The 17,777-nt window shown below is 44.1% G+C and overlaps 1 protein-coding gene across 5 annotated transcripts in view; it reads left to right on the top strand.

Moving 5' to 3' along the window:
- Nucleotides 1-9,082: 9,082 nt before the first annotated feature.
- Nucleotides 9,083-17,777, top strand: part of RNF8 (ring finger protein 8) — a 33,276-nt gene continuing 24,581 nt past the window's right edge. For 2 of the 5 annotated variants that reach the window (XM_053222867.1, XM_027057849.2), the window contains exons 1-2: nt 9,110-9,304; nt 15,461-15,589. In XM_053222867.1, coding sequence (XP_053078842.1) covers nt 9,194-9,304; nt 15,461-15,589 — 240 coding nt within the window. In that variant the 5' untranslated portion in view covers nt 9,110-9,193. Of the gene's footprint in view, nt 9,305-15,460; nt 15,590-17,777 lie in introns of all 5 variants that reach the window. The other 3 variants (XM_053222866.1, XM_027057847.2, XM_027057848.2) reach the window with 3 other exon arrangements.

Here is a 17,777-nt window from a genome sequence, read left to right as displayed (position 1 = left end):
TGAGCCCTGCATCAGGCTCTGTGCTGATAGCTTAGAGCCTGGAGCCTGCTTTGGATTCTGTGTCTCCCTCTCTCTCTGCCTCTCTCTCTCTCTCTCTTTCTCAAAAATGAATAAACATGGGGGCGCCTGGGTGACTCAGTCAGTTGAGCATCAGACTTGGACTCAGGTCGTGATCTCGGGGTTCTTGGGTTCAAGCCCCACATCGGGCTCTGTGCTGACAGCTTGGAGCCTGAAGCCTGCTTTGGATTCTGTGTGTGTGTGTGTGTGTGTGTGTGTGTGTGTGTGTGTCTCTGTCCCTCCCCCACCCACGTCTGTCTCTCAAAAATAAATAAATGTTAAAAAATTTTTTTAAAAATGAATAAACCAACAAAAATTTTTTAATGCTGGTTAAGACTCATTACTGAGTGTTAACTTGAGTTTGAAAAACACAACTCTGCATGTTATTACTGAAATGGAAGAAATAAACCTGCTGCTGGCTAAAATAAGCACATTTCCACAAGTCCTGAATAATAAATGCCACAGCTGATAATGCAGTGAATTTGTTAAGTCGAAAAAGTGTGATGAGAATTGCATTATAACCTTGGATTATAGAACTCAAGGTTCTCCATGTGAGAAACATTTCCACTCTCTCCCCCCCTTTCCCCAACCCTAGACAAAGATGAGTTGAATTAGGGATTTTTGCTTTTTGGGTTTTTCTGTAGTCCAAATATAGCCAACTCAGAGTGATAGGATTCAGTTGTAAGTCACCCCAAGCCTATTTTATATTAGTTACCTAATCCCATGTATTACTTGCAAAATAAACAGCCTGAAGCCAACTCTGTCAGAAGAAGAAAACGAGGTAGTAATTATTGATACCTGATTCCTGCTGCCTCTTTCCCTCCCTCTTATCTACCTCCTCTTTTCCTCTCTCCCTCTCCCCTTCAGTAAAATCAGATGGGTAATAAATATTTGAAATGGATACTGATCCTTGGCAAGTTAAAGGATGCTTAAAGAAACAGCCAGAGCCGCAACCAGAAAGGAAGGTGGTGGTTTCCCACAGCACTACTTTTCAAGAACCTCTAAAACATCCACCTTCATTCCTGATCACAATACCTCCAGAATACAGTAAACTCGATGAGTCATTATAAGCACTTCCAAAATATAATAAACTTGATTAAAGGTATCAGAAATATCTTACAAACCCTATACTTAAAACCCTGTTTACATAAAATAGCAGTTAATACACAAGCTGTCCAAAGCAGATGGTGCCTTTTTCCTTCCTCACCTACTTCTGGTTTTCTAAAACATTCCCTTTCAAAAATAAGAGACATAGTTCCCTGATCCCTTCAGCACAGAGTCTTACATTTGGGGGTGGGCAGAGAAGAAATAGTAGAATAAATGAGTAAAAGAAAAGGTAGAGTGAATGAGACTGTGGAGCCATTAACCCTACCTCCCCATCATATGCACACGCGCATGCACACACACACACACACACACACACACACACACACACACACACACACTAAGGCTGGATCACTCCATCTGGGATTTTACCTCCCCTCAGTCACCCTGAATTCCTCCAAGTCTAGAGAACCCATCTGTGTAATCACGGCCCACCCCACCCCCAGGATGACTAAATGTAGCAGTCTATTGAAAAGTTGGCCTGTGATCTCAGGATTAGAGAGACTGAAGGAGAAACACAGGACTTTGCTTGAGATGCTATATCAAGACCCTTTTCTTCTCTGCTCAATCTTTTGAAATCATAATAAAAAAGTTCCACTTCACCTTTATTGAACCTCACACAGGGGAACCACGCTTTAAATCAACCGGCAGAGCTGTGCCCCAAAATGGACAACGCTTGCTCACATTGGGAACTATTTGCTTTGGACGTTTAAAAAAAAACAAAACACAAAACCATCTTGCTTGGAGATGGGTAATAAAAGTCTAAAACTGATTCAAGGGACTTCTAACTTTATAATAAGCCAATTTAAAGAGGGGGAAACATTTTGTTTCCATGTCTCTTAGACAAGAAAACATAGAGAAGGCACAGGGAGATAGACTTTATACCTATAGGAGGTGGCTTCTGCAGAAGCTGAAGCTCCATTCTTCTATAAAATAGTAGCTAACAATTATAGGGTACTTACTCGGTACCAAGCAAAACTATCTTATAGGAATTCACCAGATTAATCCTCGTAACAATCCTATAAGTTGAGTGTTATCCTTAACATCACCCTTGTCTTATAAATAGGGAAATGGAGGCTTGAAGAAGTCAAATAACTTGCCTGAGGTCTCATATCTAATAAGCAGCTGAGCCAGGATTAGAACTTGGGCAACTTGGCTCCAACCTCCACACATGTCACTGTCATGCCACAATAGCATCTAATTTCCCACCAAATTAAGGGCTGACCTTTCACAAAATCCACAGTGGCCAAAATGTGATCACTGATACTCCATCCTTCTATTCCACCTCTATTCCAGGGAGATAAAAAGAAAGGAGATGGGAGAGAAGAAGAGGAAGAGAAAGCTTTGTTAGGATCATCATTTCAATGCATAAACTTGAATGCTAAAGTCTGCCAGAGTCAGCTAGCTGCCCATCAGAATTCATGTTCCTCTTTCCACGGTGTAGAATAGTTTCTGTGAACTGGCTGATCAACCAGGGATTACATTTCCCAACATTTCTTAGGTCTAAGTAGGATCATGTGACCAATTCTCTTCAATAAAATATGAGCAGAGAGAATGTAACTTTGGGGACAAGACAGTTAAGAAGCAGGTGTGCCTTCTTCATTCTGTCTTTCCCCTGTGTTGCTTTGTAGATACAGAACACTCCAAGCTCTTGGAAGTAGAGAAGCCACAGGATGAAAGAGGTCTGGGTTCCTGAATGATTTTTAAAAAAAATTTTTAATGTTTATTTTTGAGAAAGAGAGAGACAGAGCACAAGCAGGGGAGAGACAGAGAGAGGGGGAGACGCAGAATCTGAAACAGGCTCCAGGGTCCGAGCTGTCAGCACAGAGCCCGATGTGGGGCTTGAACTCATGAACTGCCAGATCATGACCTGAGCCGAAGTTGGACACTTAGCTGACTGAGCCACCTAGGCGCCCCATCCTGAATGATTTAATGACAGGCTGTCCATAAACCAGGAACACTGCACTGAACACTTATGTGAGTAAGAAATAACTTCTATTGTACTAAACCACTGAAACTCTGGGTTTGTATGTTACAGTTGCTAGTATTACCCTAATATATAAACAGATAACTAACGACTGGCCAGCAGCACCCCCCTCCCACCTTTCCTGTTCTAGTTCTGTATTGCTGTATAACAAACCACCCCAAAACTAAGTGATTTAACACAACCATTGTGTTATGCTCACAGACTCTGGGGCAGGAACTCAGGTGTGGTACAACAGGGATGACAATTCAGGAACCACTATACCATGAGGTCTGGGGCCTCAGCTGGAAAGACTCAAAGGCTAGGGTTCATTCACCGTTGGGGTCTGGTGTCATCTAGGGGTGCCTTAATACCCATGTGTAGCAGTTGATGCTGGTTATCAGCTGGGACCTCAATTGGAGCTACTGGCCAGAACATCTACACATGGCCTCTTCATGTGTTTGTTCTCTCCACTTCCTTTTGGTGACTGGGTTCCAAGAGCATCCCAGAAAAGGTCATGTGGAAACTGTATTATCTTTTATGGCATAACATCACTTCTGCTGGTGTCACATGCCCACCTAGATTCCAGGGGAGGAAATATTGATGCCATCTCCCAAGTTAGGAGTGTCGATATCACATTGTTAAGAGTATGTGGGATGGGAGATCTTATAATCATCTTGGAAAACAGTCTGCCCCACTTCCTTTCCATATTTTTAAAATATTTTAATGCTTGTGTTTTGAGAGAGAGGGACAGAGCGTGAGCAGGAGATGGACAGAGTGAGAGAGGGAGACACAGAATCCAAGGCAGGATCCAGGCTCTGGGCTGTCAGCACAGACCGATGCGGGGCTCAAACTCACAAGCTGTGAGATCATGACCTGATCTGAAGTCGGACGCTTAACCAACTGAGCCACCCAGGTACCCCTCCTTTCCGTATTTCTTTCCTCCCTTTTCCTTCCTTCTTCTTGCCTTGTGCTTCCTCCTCTTCTTGTTTTCCTTTCTTACTTCCCAAGCCTCTCCACTATCAACTCTTTCTAACACTCCTCAGCTCAGTGTGATTCACAAAAATTGAGCGTATGTAATGAGACAAGTGTCAGATCCACGGATACAGATAACACCCTAGTTCCTTTTCTGCATCCTGCTCTTTCTTTCCTCTCCATTATTCCCTCTTGAGGTGGGTATAATGCAAGTCTTCTCAACCTTATCACTATTGGCATTTTGGACTGGATGATGCTTGTTGTGGGACTGTCCTGTGATTTGTAGGATGTTTTGCAGCATCCCTGGCTTCTACTCACTGTATGCCAGTAACCCCTGCCCCGGTCATGACAATAAAAAGTGCTCCCAGATATTGCTAAATGTCCTGTGGGGGGCAAAATTGCCCCCAGTTGAGATTCACTGTTATAAGGGAATAAACAGGGGAGGTAGAGTTAATAAAATCCCCAAATCTTAGAAGGCTGTATCTCCAAACCATTTTGACCATGCATTCTTAGCAGCAAAAGAAGGTCTGAGCAAAAAGCCCAATATATGTGTATTTATTTATTTGTATAAAGTCTGTATCCTCTATGTTGTCTTTTTATGTGAATATAGAATATTCACAAAAATGAACTTTTTTTTAAAGGATGGGATAATAACCTAGACATCCTAACATATTCTTCCCACAAGCAAATGGGTCATCTTGTGTACTCCCTGGGGGACCATTCCACCTTAGAGATCACTGCTAGACTGTAAGGTGTTCAGCCTTTGGGGTAGATAAGTCCAAGCTCAAGCCATGGCTTCAGTTCCCAGCACTGCCATTTACTAGTTGAGTTTCATTTATTTAGTCAATTAAAATGTCAGGAATACAACTGAAAACCAGACATGACTCTCAAGAAATTCACGGATGGGGCGCCTGAGTGGCTCAGTCGGTTAGGCATCCAACTTCGGCTCAGGTCATGATCTCGCGGTCTGTGAGTTTGAGCCCCGCGTCGGGCTCTGTGCTGACAGCTCAGAGCTTGGAGCCTGCTTCGGATTCTGTGTCTGCCTCTCTCTCTGACCCTCCCCCGTTCAGGCTCTGTCTCTCTCTGTCTCAAAAATAAATAAATGTTTAAAAAAAAAAAAAAAGAAGTTCATGGTGAGAAGACCTTGGGCAACCTAGTAGTCTTAGGTTTCTCATAGGTAAGTGGAGCTATGTTGTAGGATGGTGATGAGGATTAAGTAAGATAATATGTGAAAAGCATCTAATACTCGTAAGTGGTACCTACTAATTCATTGCCGGGCTGTTTACGATAACGAAAGACTAGAAAGAGGCAAACTGTATGTCATTCAAGGACTGGTGGAAGAAGCAATGGTACATCTGTACAATGGAGTGATCCACGGCCATAAAGGGGAAGAAGGAATATAGGTCCATACTGCTATGGAGTGATCTCCAGGATATGTTGTTAAATAAAACAAACAAGGTACAGGGGTGGAGAAGGGCCAAATAGGTGAGCACAGGAGACTTTTTAGGGTGATGAAACTATTCTCTATGATACTATAAAACATGACACTATGCATGTGCCAAAAACTCATGGAACTTTACATTATGAAAGTGAACCTTAATGTATATGAATTTTATTTTGTTTTTTAAATGTGTTTATCTTTGAGAGAGAGAGAGCATGAGTGAGGGAGGGGCGGGGGGGGGACAGAGGATCTGAAGCGGGCTCTGCACTGACAGCAGGGAGCCAGATGTGGGGCTCAGACTCACAAACCGTGAGATCATGACCTGAGCCAAAGCTGGAAGCTCAACTGACTGAGCCACCAGGGCACCCTCGATGTATATGAATTTTAAAAGATCATTGTGGGAGGTCAGGGGATCCCAGATAGAATTCAGACTGTGACAAAAGAATCTAACTAGGAAACAACCTCTTTGAAAGGGGTGGGGAATAGGGTGCTGACCTAAGTAACTTTGGAAATGAGTGAAGTCTTTAAGACTAAAAGCTAAAGACTTGTTCATGGGTCGTGTACTCTAGTTAATAGAGTGTTTCCCAAGGGTGTATTGGTTAGCAATTCTGAAAATACTATACATGTATACAGGAAATGACATGCTTAATGGAAATTAAGTAAATGGATGGCATTTTTGGAGTGGAAGGTTGCAGATAAACAAGGGTGGGGGATGACTAGAATGATTTAGGTGCCAGGTGGTAATGCATTAGAGTTGTAAGACATAAGTATGCACACCTTTAACTTACAGATGGAGATATATGTATTACTACATATATACATAAATGCATATAACATAATATGAATAAATGCATACATATATAGTAAACATTCATAGATATGTGGATATAGAGGAGTTAGTATTCATACAAATATTTACTTCCCTGTCAGCTGAGACAAACTAGAAGTAATAACATTCCAATGGCAACAAGCACACCTAGTGTCCAGATCTTGGTTTATAGCACCATTTCCCAATAAAAGGAAGCAGGCCTCCTTGGAGAAATGGCCGATTCTAGGTCTAGAGCATCTTGCGCTAGAAAGTAAGGATGTGCTCAATCAAAATGAAACACAGTGATGGAAGTATGTCAAAGGGACAATGTAGCCAAAGTAGGAACAATCTGAGTAACAAAATAAATAAAGTGGTATTGGATTATAACACAAAGTATAAAATAAGCATCCATGGGTCCATACCAATATGAATAAATGATTCAATAAATAAATGGGGGAGAAGAGGCAAATCTCCCATGCAGAATTATAAGCAATTTATGTAGATACCCTGCTCTTCAGGAAGTAGAGCATAAATCCCCACTCCTTTTTATTTTAAATATTTATTTATTTTTTATTTTAAAAAATTTAATGTTTATTTATTTTTGTGAGAGAGAGAAAGAGAGAAAGTGTGTGCGTGCGTGAGTGAGCAGGGGAGGGGCAGAGACCGAGGGAGACACAGAATCCAAAGCAGGCTCCAGGTTCTGAGCTGTCAGCACAGAGCCCTACGTGGGGCTGGAACTCATGAACTGTGAGATCATGATCTGAGCTGAAGTCAGACGCTTAACAGACTGAACCACTCAGGAGCCCCATTTATTTATTTTTGAGACAGAGAGAGAGAGAGGGTGAGGGAGGGAGAGAACAAGTGGAGGAGGGGCAGAGAAAGAGAAACACAGATTCTAAAGCAGGCTCCAGGCTCTGAGCTGTCAGCACAGAGCCTGATGCAGGGCTTGAACCCACAAACTGTGAGATCAAGACCTGAGCTGAAGAAGCTGGATGCTTAACTGATTGGGCCACCCACTCCTTAGTGTGGGCTGTGTGTAGTGACTTCCAAAAAGCACAGTATTAGAAGAGGGGAGAGACAGTAACTTTACAGAAGAGAAACCTGACAAACATTATCTCAGCCAGATGATCATGATTAACACCTATAGTGATAATTCATGTTGATAGCATGCAGCCCCAGTATGATGTGATGAGAATGGCATTGAACCTCTGTGGTCTTCTTCCCTAAACCTATATCCTCAGTCTAGGCTTCTCATGCCAGACAAACAAACACCAGACAAATCTCAATTGAGGGACATTCTACAAAACACCTGGCCAGGTAAGTCTCAAAAACTGTCAAGGTCATCAAAAACAAAGTAAGTCTGAGAAACTGTCACAGCCAAGAAGAGCTTAAGGAGACATGCCAACTAAATGTCAGGATGGCCTCTAGATGCACGTGCTGTCCCTGGGACAGAATGCTAAGCTGGAATGGAGGCACCAACAGACATGGAATCCAGAGCCTAGGGGAGCATCTGCACGAGTGCAGTTGTGGCTCCTACCAATTTTCCTGGCCCTCTGTGACCTCACAGGCGAAACGTTCTCGACAATGCCACCCAGATAAAACTCCACGCTGGGTTTGCAACCATGGTTAGAAAATTAGGTCCTGGAAACGGAACTGAATTGGCATTCTACTCTACCGTGTAACTTGTTACTTCGAGACGGTTGCTAAACTTCTCTGTGCCTCTTTTCTCATGAACCTTAAAATAAGAACTATAATTGTAACCATTATACTGTTTGTGAGGAGCATGTTAAGATATGGTGTGTAGGGTGCGTGGTTCAGTACTTGGCACTTGGTTCTCCACAAATGTTAGCCTTTTACTGTTGTGCTTTGTGTGATTCAAATGGAGAAGACAAAAGGGGGTTATCACAGAGGTACTCATTACAGGGAAGAGCTACCACACTATACTGGAGAATCAAAGGAAAGAATTTGAGGTGTGTGTGTGTGTGTGTGTGTGTGTGTGTGTGTTTTAACATAGTTTTATTGAGGATAATCTAAATACCATAAAATTCGTCGATTGGGAGTGTATGTAATGCTTCTGTGACTCTTCACTAAATGTATACAACTGTGCAATCACGACAATCGTTTTGGAACATTTCTATCACCCCTCAAATTCTCTCAGGTCTCAGTAACTGATTTCTGCCTCATTGATTTGTTTACTATAAGTTTTGAAAAATTCAGTAGTAAAAGGAGGTCATGCAACACAAATGCTACTTCGGAAACAGACTCGACTCAATGTGGTTCTTTCTTCTTTCTTTCTTTCTCTCTCTTTTTGTAAGCTCTGCAACCAACGGGGGGCTTGAACTCACCGCGGAGATCAAGAGTCGCACCCTGTACACACTGAGCCAGCCAGGTGCCCCCAGACTTAACATATTTTAAAATGATCACAAGTTGTTTAAAAGTTGGTTACAGCTTTAGAGATCATGAAAACTCGTCATAAAGCAAAATAAAAATTTTAAAGAGGAGCGGGTAAGAGACTCCGGTCACCGGCAGCTACTAATGGGGTGGTGGGGCTGCAGCGGGACAGGCGCGCGTGGCGCGAGAGACGCAGTCCACCGCGACCCCGCCCCACCTGGGGCTAGATAGCTTTCACACCTGCGCGGTCCTGGCGCAGGCGCAGTGACTCGGCCTTGCTGGCTGGGCGGGCGGGGGCGCTGAGCCCTAGCGGGTGTTCGCATCGATCGCGAGCGCGTAGCGATTGCTTCTGTCTGTTGTTTAGGTATGGCGCCGGCGCCGAAGCCGAGAGGCGGCGGGAACCCGGGTGGGGGTCTCGCTCTGTGCTGACCGCGATCCCGGGGCCGAGTGGGCTATGGGGGAGCCCGGCTCGTTGGTCACGGGAGACCGCGCCGGTGGCCGGAGTTGGTGCTTGCGACGAGTGGGGATGGACGCTGAGTGGCTGCTGCTCGAGGACGGAAACGAGGTGAGGAGGAGGGGGTCCTTGAGGGAGCCTTAGGGGGTTGAGGAAGCAGGGCCGGGAGGCAGCCGGGGCGTCCGGGTGGGAGAGATGAATGGAGAAGGGGAGGTGGGAGCGGGTTAGAGGGAAGGGATATGAGGAGGGGGGGGTCCTGGGGGAGGGGAGAAAGGGGTTCTGGGGCGGGCGGTTGAGGGGGGCGAGGTGTTTGTGTGGAGGTAGGACCGCGCGGAAGAAAAGATGGCCCCTTTGAGGGAAGCCGGGGCCTGCGGGCGAGCCGGGGCTGAAGTCGGGGTTGCCGGAAGGAGCTGGTGGAGGGGCTTGGCGTGAGGTGGGCGTGGAGGACGTGTGGACCGGGTGGGGGTTCGAGGGGGAGGGCCCTGGGACAGCCCCCGTGTGGATTGCACGGAGCGGTGTCCCGGGAGGCGGTGGGGGGCAGCGGGAGAGCAGGAACTTTGTTAAGTTTTGCGTCGAAAAAGACCCGAGCTGCAGGTCACGTCCCTTACGCTGCCTCGACTTTAACGTAAAAATGCCCGCGTTCCCATCTCTTGAGGTAAATTGACCCCGTGGGCGGGTCTGCAATCGTCCCGTCCGTCTCCGTGCTGCGAGCGGCGCCCCCTCAGACGGGTTGGGGGTGGGGATTCGGAAACACCGGATCTGTCCTCGCCAGAGGCCGCCCGTGGTGTTCTCTAGGGCGCTCCTCCGTGCACACCGGAGAAACAAAGAGGACGGACGAGGCGCGCTTCCACTTGGGGGCTTGTTGGGGTGGGGGCTTAGGGTGTTCGGAGAGGGGGCTGAGCGGATTAGGGTTCAGTCAGCTTGGGAAGCAGAGCTGGATCAGGGACGAGCTTGTGACTGGCGACGATTTGGATGCGGGGAATAGTTTGTATGAAAGATAAGTCTTTTGACGGTGATGTGTGTTTGATTAGGCTTTTTTCTCTAAGGAATATAGTCTGAGTTCAGTCTTCCACGTATTTATTATTTGTGGTTTTTCGTGTATCGTGAGACGGACAGATAATAGCGACTTTGCCCTCAAGAGTTTATTCCTTGAATGGGGAAGCACAGTTTTACGCTGGGAAGGCGGAGAACATCCACGCAGGCTGTCCAATCAAGTACCAAGATATGGATTACTTAGTACTATCCTAGAACAGTGGTTCCTCCGGTCGGAGGAGGGGTTCAGGTCCAGCCTTAACTTGCTGGATTAGGAGGTTTTAAAGGGTTCCTTGTGTGCTGTGATTTGAAGAACACCAGAAAGACACCCCTGCCCTCTTTTTCTATCCAGGTATCAGTACCTAAAGTCCATATTAATCATACTAATCAACCCCTCCACCAGCTGCTTCCTTCTTTTAGCTTGAGCATTGACCTTCCCCTGCATGCCTTTTTCCAAAAGCATTTTCCCTTTGGGAAGGTTAACAAATGAAGTTAACAAATGAAGACGCCAACACCTGGATAATGGGAGCTGCACCTTATTTTGTACTGGGTTTGGGCTTTTACATGGGTTACTTAACGTGAGCCTTGCAAGTGTACCACGCTCACGCTCAGCCTTGTAAAGTTAGTCAAATGTTAACATTCAGATTCAATTGATGAGGATTAATTCATTACTTGTCAATAGCTTGGTAGCCCCAGGAGGGGGAGTAGGAGTAGGAGTTGGGGGCAGAAAGAATGAAAGCTGCTGCAGCAAAGACAAGAGGAATTGTAAGGTACTCCTACACATATTTTAAACTCTTGGTTAATTTTGTGTAGGGCCACTGCTATGGGAAGAGACCCATACAAACCATCGTGAAAGGTAAAGACATAGTGGGAAGACCGACTTGCTCTAGGGGCATGTGTGAGCGACCTGCCAGGCCTGGCTGTCTGCAAGATCAGGTGTTAAGAAGTCGTTGGAGCGTAGCCTGCAGTGTGTATGAAGAGAAGTCTGAATCTAGGCGAGAGATGAAGTCTTACTTATCGTAGTGGCCCCCAAACCATAACACAAAGTAGTGTGCGGTGTGCACAAGATTTAAGTGTGCCGATAGCATTTAGTTATAACGGAGTTAGTTTCCTGCCTTTCCAGTTCCCTTTAAAGTCTTAGATTTCCCAGATAAAACAATAAAACAAGATTCCTCTCATTTCACTGAATGGAACATAGTAGTAAATTGACTGAAGTCAACTGAAGAAGTCCTTAAACTTCTTTTTTTCAAAGAAGGCTTTTGTTTGTTTTGTTTTTTAATGTTTATTTATTTTTTGGGAGAGAAAGGGAGAGAATCCCAAGCAGGCTCTGAGCTGTCAGAGCAGAGACCGATGCGGGGCTTTAGCTTACAAACCAGGAGATCATGACCTGAGCAGAAATCAAGAGTTGGAAGTTAACCGACTGAGCTACCCAGGTGCCCCTGTTTTTGTTTTTTTAAGTAATCTCTACACCTAACATGGGGCACAAACTCATGACCCGGAGATCAAGAGTTGCATCTTCCACCAACTGAGCTAGCCAAGCACTGTCCTTAAACTTCTTAAATCAATCCAGAGAGTTTGGTGGAAAAACAAATTAGGTTTTCATGAAGCTTTTTGGGCTAAAGGGGTTGAAAACAGGGAAAGGATGGTTCTACAGTATTTGCTGGCCATTTGGGAAACAATAGGAATCATCCCCGGGAGGAATGGGATAGCAGCAAAAGTGGGTAGGGATAGCAAAATTGTTGTAAATAGAAACAACCCCCAACATATGCATTGGTGGTTTATTGGCACTCAGTTCCCTTGCAAAGTTTACTTTCATGTGCAAATGGTGCTGGAATATCCGGATAAACTCACCACAGACTCTTTAACCTTGGTGTACGAAGGTAAATTCTACGACCAGACAGTAAAGGGAAGGACAAAAAAGAATGATTCCTTACGTTCATGGATTCAGAGTCTGCAGGAGGCAATTTCAAAAAAAATAGCCATTCATCTCCCTTTTCTGTAATGCTTTACCCAGGCAGTTGTCAAGGGCTGTCTGGCTGTCTCTCCATAAGTATTAAAATAGGCTATGGAATACTTCCTTTATTAGAAATAAAGCTACCTACATGAAAATTCTTACTGAATATGGATGACAGATAAACCCTTAAACGTTTCATTTAAAAAAAAAATTAATTAACTTCTAAAAATAAGCTACATGCCCAGCATGGGGCTTGAACTCATGACCCTGAGATCAAGAGTCACGTGCTCTACTGACTGAGGGGTGCCTAAGTGGCTCAGTTAGTTAAGTGTCTGACTCTTGATTGTGGCTCAGGTCATGATCTCATGGTTTGATTATGAGATCAAGCTCCACACCTGGCTCTGTGCTGTCACCAAGCCTGCTTGGGATTCTCTCTCCCTTTCCCTCTGCCCCTCCCCCACTCATGCGTGCTTGTTTTTTTTGCTGTCTCTCAAAATAAATAAATAAACTTTAAAAAGTCACATGCTCTACTGATTGAGCCAGCCAGGTGCCCCTAAACATTCCATTTTTGAAGGATATATATGTTAATTCTGAGGAACTTGGATAACAAATGGGATTTCTGGCAAACTGTTCGAAGAACTAAAGAACTTAAGTCAGATTGTAAGCGTTCCTGGCTGCTGCTCCATAGTTTTCAGAGGTAATAACTGAGTTTCCAACTTCTGAGCTAAAAAATGCTCATCCTAGAATCTGGGAGGATGCATAAGCTCTTTATTCTTCCACTCACAAACTCTTACTAAGTGCTGTCCCAGGTACAGAAACAGTGGTACACGAGACAGATAAGGTCCCTGCTCACGAAATTTATGTTCTAGTAAGGGGGGAGGAATAAATAGGTAAAGCAAACAAGGTAATTTTGGATTGTGACAAGTGCATGCTAACAACATGAAGGAATGCAGTGGTCGGGGAGGGAGCAGGCAACAACTCTAGGGTAATCGGGGTAGGCCCTTGGGGAGCTGAAACTTGAAAGATGAGAAGGAGCCTGTGCAGATGTCTCAGACAAGAGTGTTCCAAGTAGAGGGGACTTGTGAAAAGACCCTCAGGCAGTGGTGAGTGTTTCTGTCTGTGGTGTGAGGTAAGACTAAAGAGGTGGAGGGGGTTAGGACATTCAGGCCTTATAGGCTATGGAAGGGAGTTTGGATCATGAATGTAGTTTGAAAAGAAGGGAAATGATCTGATTTAGAGTTTGTATGATACCACTGCAGCTGCTGTGTGAAGAACGAAGTTGGTCTGAGTCAGGGAGTGCAGGGCAGGAACAAGAACAGCCTAACTGGTGGAGGTCAGGTTGTTTGGACCAAGGTATTGGCCATAGAGAGAAATGAACAGATTTAGGATATATTTGAATTACAACCAGCAGACTTTGCTGATGATTTTAATGTCAGGATGAGGGACAGAGAAGAATCAAAGATGGCTCCTTGGTTTTGGGCTAGGCAATTGCTTGGATGGTGGTGTCAGTTACTGAGATGAGAGTTTGAGGGGAAGAATAGATTGGGGCAAGGAGAGTCATGGTGGTCCTTGAGGGACTGAGGAGGACAGGCATGATTCTGAAAGATTTTCAAAAGGAGCAAAATGGGTAGCTTATACCAAACCACAGACCATTTGGCTTAATGTTCTCAGCTATGGTTGTGGTATGGGTCATTAAAGAGGTGGCTTGTGCACCAAGAAGAATAAGCAGGGGATTCTAACATCTAAATCTCGGGAGAATTTCATTTTCTTCCTTGACAGAGTTATTATAAACTAAACTGGTCTATCAGGAAAGTGTGATGGATGGGAATTGAGGCTTCTTTGCAACCTTTTCCAGAGGCTTTCATGATGTCTTCTCATGGATAAGATAGAAAATATGAACTTGATGCAAAGACTCTTGGTTGAATTACAAATGGTTAAAGGTATACCCAGATTGTTTGGTATAATGTTTACTAGGCTTTCCTGGGAGCTTTGCCTTTGGCTACATCCTGTTTCGATATATATATATTTAAAAAAAAAATTTTTTTTTTCAACGTTTATTTATTTTTGGGACAGAGAGAGACAGAGCATGAACGGGGGAGGGGCAGAGAGAGAGGGAGACACAGAATCGGAAACAGGCTCCAGGCTCTGAGCCATCAGCCCAGAGCCTGACGCGGGGCTCGAACTCACGGACCGTGAGATCGTGACCTGGCTGAAGTGGGACGCTTAACCGACTGCGCCACCCAGGCGCCCCATGTTTCAATATTTTTATCTGTGCCCTAAATGAATGTAGAGAGGGTCTCATATCAGTTTGGTAGATGAGTCAAAGCTGGAAGGGATATTGAGTATGTCTGATGGCAGATTAAAAATTCAGAAAGGTCTTGACAAGCTCATGTGATAGGCTGAACTAACAAGATGGAATTTAATAGGAATCAATGTAAGGTCCTGCACTCGAATCCAAATTTACCAACTAGTCAAGTATAGGACAGAAGAGACATGACTTAGCATAGCAATTCTTGGGGGAGGGTTAGACCAAGAAATTTAATCATTCCTAAGCCTGAGGATACATTGGCAGTGTGATAGATCTGCCGTGAAAGCTAATGCAATTTATATGCTCCAGTGATAATATCTAGAACTGGGAAAGTGATACTTGCATTTGACTGTGTTACAAAAATTATTTTTTTAATATGGCATCCAGGAATAAAAATAAACCAGGAGTCTCTTCACAGATCTATTAGGATAGCAAAGAGGCTCAAACATATGCCATGGGAGTTAGGTTGAAGTAACTGGGAACATAGGGCCAAGAAAAGACTAGGTAGATACTTTATAGCTGTCAAGTGGAAGGAGGATGGGAGATTTTTTCATGGTGCTCAGGGCAGAGCCAGGGCCAAAGGATGGAATTTATAGGGAGAAGGATGCCAAGTCAGGACCATTAAAAAATTGGAGCAGTGGTCTTGTATAGATGTTATAGTTATTGGCAGTGTTTAAGACTAATTGATTGGGGTGTGTGGAAAGGTTTTCCTCCATCTCATGACATTTCAGGGTCCTCCCAACCCTGACATTCCATGATTAACTTCATTCAGCTGTTTCTTCATGTCAGAACTTGCTTTTTTCTACCTGGTGGCTCCCATGGTAGCTGAAGGAGATAGCTGATGAGATTGGGTTTCATGAGAGTCTGGTTTCATAAGTCAGGACATGTTTATATTGCTGGTTGACAAGATTGTAAAGGACCTCCCTGTTCAGCAGAATGACTGATTATGTCTCTTACATTTTTGTCTTCCTAGGTGACTATAGGGCGAGGATTTGGTGTCACATACCAACTGGTATCAAAAATCTGCCCTCTGATGATTTCCCGAAACCACTGTGTTTTGAAGCAGAATGTCGAGGGCCAGTGGACAATTATGGACAACAAGGTACAGGAATACATAGATGCCTGTTGACTTTACTAAATTTTTGTTTATTTTTAAATTCCTTTTTTTTTTTTTTTTTTGGCATAGGTAGTACATGATACAAAGTTAAAAGGCTCAAAAGTAATATCTTCTCCCCAGCCACCCAGTTTTCTTCTTTGGAGACAGACATTTCTGTATGCTGCCAGGGATTAGATTATACCAAAATAATTTCTAATGACTTGAATGAAAGTATTTTACTTTGAAGGGAATACCTGAATTGGAGCAGTAGGTCCTGCTCCAGAAACTAGACTAAGTTACTGGGGGAATTGGCCTTTGTGAGTCATAGGTCCAGAGACCTTGGAAATCTGATGAATATTCTGGAGTATACCTATGGTTCAGAGCACTGGGAGGAGGAGGGAGCTGAGCTGACTGGACTTAGCTCCTTCCCTTCCCTATTCCTTTCAATCAGAGCAAATACTTCCCACCCCCTTTTTAATCTGTTTTACATATTCATGTTTTGAGGAAGATTTCCTTTGAATAACTTTGAAAATCACTGGTCTGGTGTGAATACTAAGGGAGGTGAAATAGTGTGTAAAGCCCAGCACTTAGGAAGTGCCTAATGTGCAGATAGATATACAAGCACTCAGGGATATGGTGAAAATAGAGATTGTGCCGTGAGAGAAATTCTCATGTTGATAGCTAAAAATTAGGAAGTATGAAATGTCTTCAGATGCCATCTTACATTGCTCTGGTTGAAAGGAGTGTAAAGACACCTGTTAGAAAGAAGGGTATTAAATGGTTCTGAGACCAATTCTGAGGTGGGTGCAGTTACCCTCACACCACCAAGCAGTGCTTGGGACACCAGCTTGGAGTCCTACTTACTATTCAACTCAGTTCTGATAGCATCAGATTCCATGGGTTAACCCCTATGCTCCTGACCAACAGCTGTAGATTGGAGGCTTCAGGGACCCCTTCCTTGGACTTCAGATGCCAGTCACAAGTCCAAGTTGTTTACTTGTACTTCTAACCAACTGGAACCAACTGGTTCTAATGACCTCCTTCCCCTTTGGATTTGATTAGTTAGCTAGAGTGGCTCACAGAACTCAGGGAAACATTTACTTAAGTTTACCAGTTTATTATGAAAGGATATGGTAAGGAATTCAGATGAACATCCAGACAGAGGGGATGTGTAGGGCAAGGTATACAGGAAAGGGCACAAAGCTTTCATGTCCTATATGGGTATTCCACTCCCTCAACACCTCCATATAGTCACCAACCCAGAAGCTCCCCGAACCCATCCTTTTGAGTTTTTGTGGAGGCTCTATAACACAGCATGATTGATTAAATCATTGGCTGTTGGTAATCACTTCAACGACCAGTCCCTCTCCCTTCCCAGGAAGTTGAGGGGTGGGACTGAAAGTTTCAACCCTCCGGTTACTTAGTTGGTTCCCCTAGCAATTAGACCCCCATCCTTAGGTGACCTGGGATGGTCCCAAAGTTGCCTCATTAGCATAACAAAAGACACCTTTCCGTCTCACCACTTAGGAAATTCCAAGAGTTTTTAGGAGCTCTGTGCTTAGAAACAGGGATAAAGGCCAAATGTATATTTCTTATTATAATTCACAGTCTCACAGGTATCCTGCAGGCCTGCCTCATTTTGCATGCTTAAAACTGCTAGATTTAAGCTGTTGAGAAAGTACCTTCCTGACTAGAATTAAGTTGAGTTGGCACTATATTGAAGAAGAGAGTATAAGTGCTAAGTAAATTGGTTTGGCACTCTTGGCAAGACATTATGAGCAGAATAGAAATTGGCACTGAAAGGGGGCCTTAGAGATGATCAAGGTTAATCTCTTCTGGGAACAGATGAATCTGAGGCCCAGGGAGATAAATTGACTTGCCCAGGGGCCTTCTAACTGACTGTTGAAGTGAATGAATGAACCAGGGCTGGAACTCAAATAAGTCTCTACTATGTCCTGTTGTCAAACACCAAGGAGGTATGCAGTGATTTGCTATACAGATATGTCCTGCTTTTGGAAAGTTCACATTATCTATCCTACATTTTGCTTTTACAAGAGACCTACATTGGTACCTGTATTTGCTAACTAAAAGAAATCAGAAGAGGATTTTCACTTTTACAAAATAAGGCGAAAATAGTGCTTAGCATTTGTTTTGCAGCGAGCTGTTATAGAGGCAGCACGCACCAGAGCATTGA

This window comes from Acinonyx jubatus, chromosome B2 (genome assembly GCF_027475565.1).
Source record: "Acinonyx jubatus isolate Ajub_Pintada_27869175 chromosome B2, VMU_Ajub_asm_v1.0, whole genome shotgun sequence".
Classification (NCBI taxonomy): Eukaryota; Metazoa; Chordata; class Mammalia; order Carnivora; family Felidae; genus Acinonyx; species Acinonyx jubatus.
The sequence above is the reverse complement of the archived record's forward strand: the minus strand, read 5'-3'. Positions and strand labels throughout refer to the sequence as shown.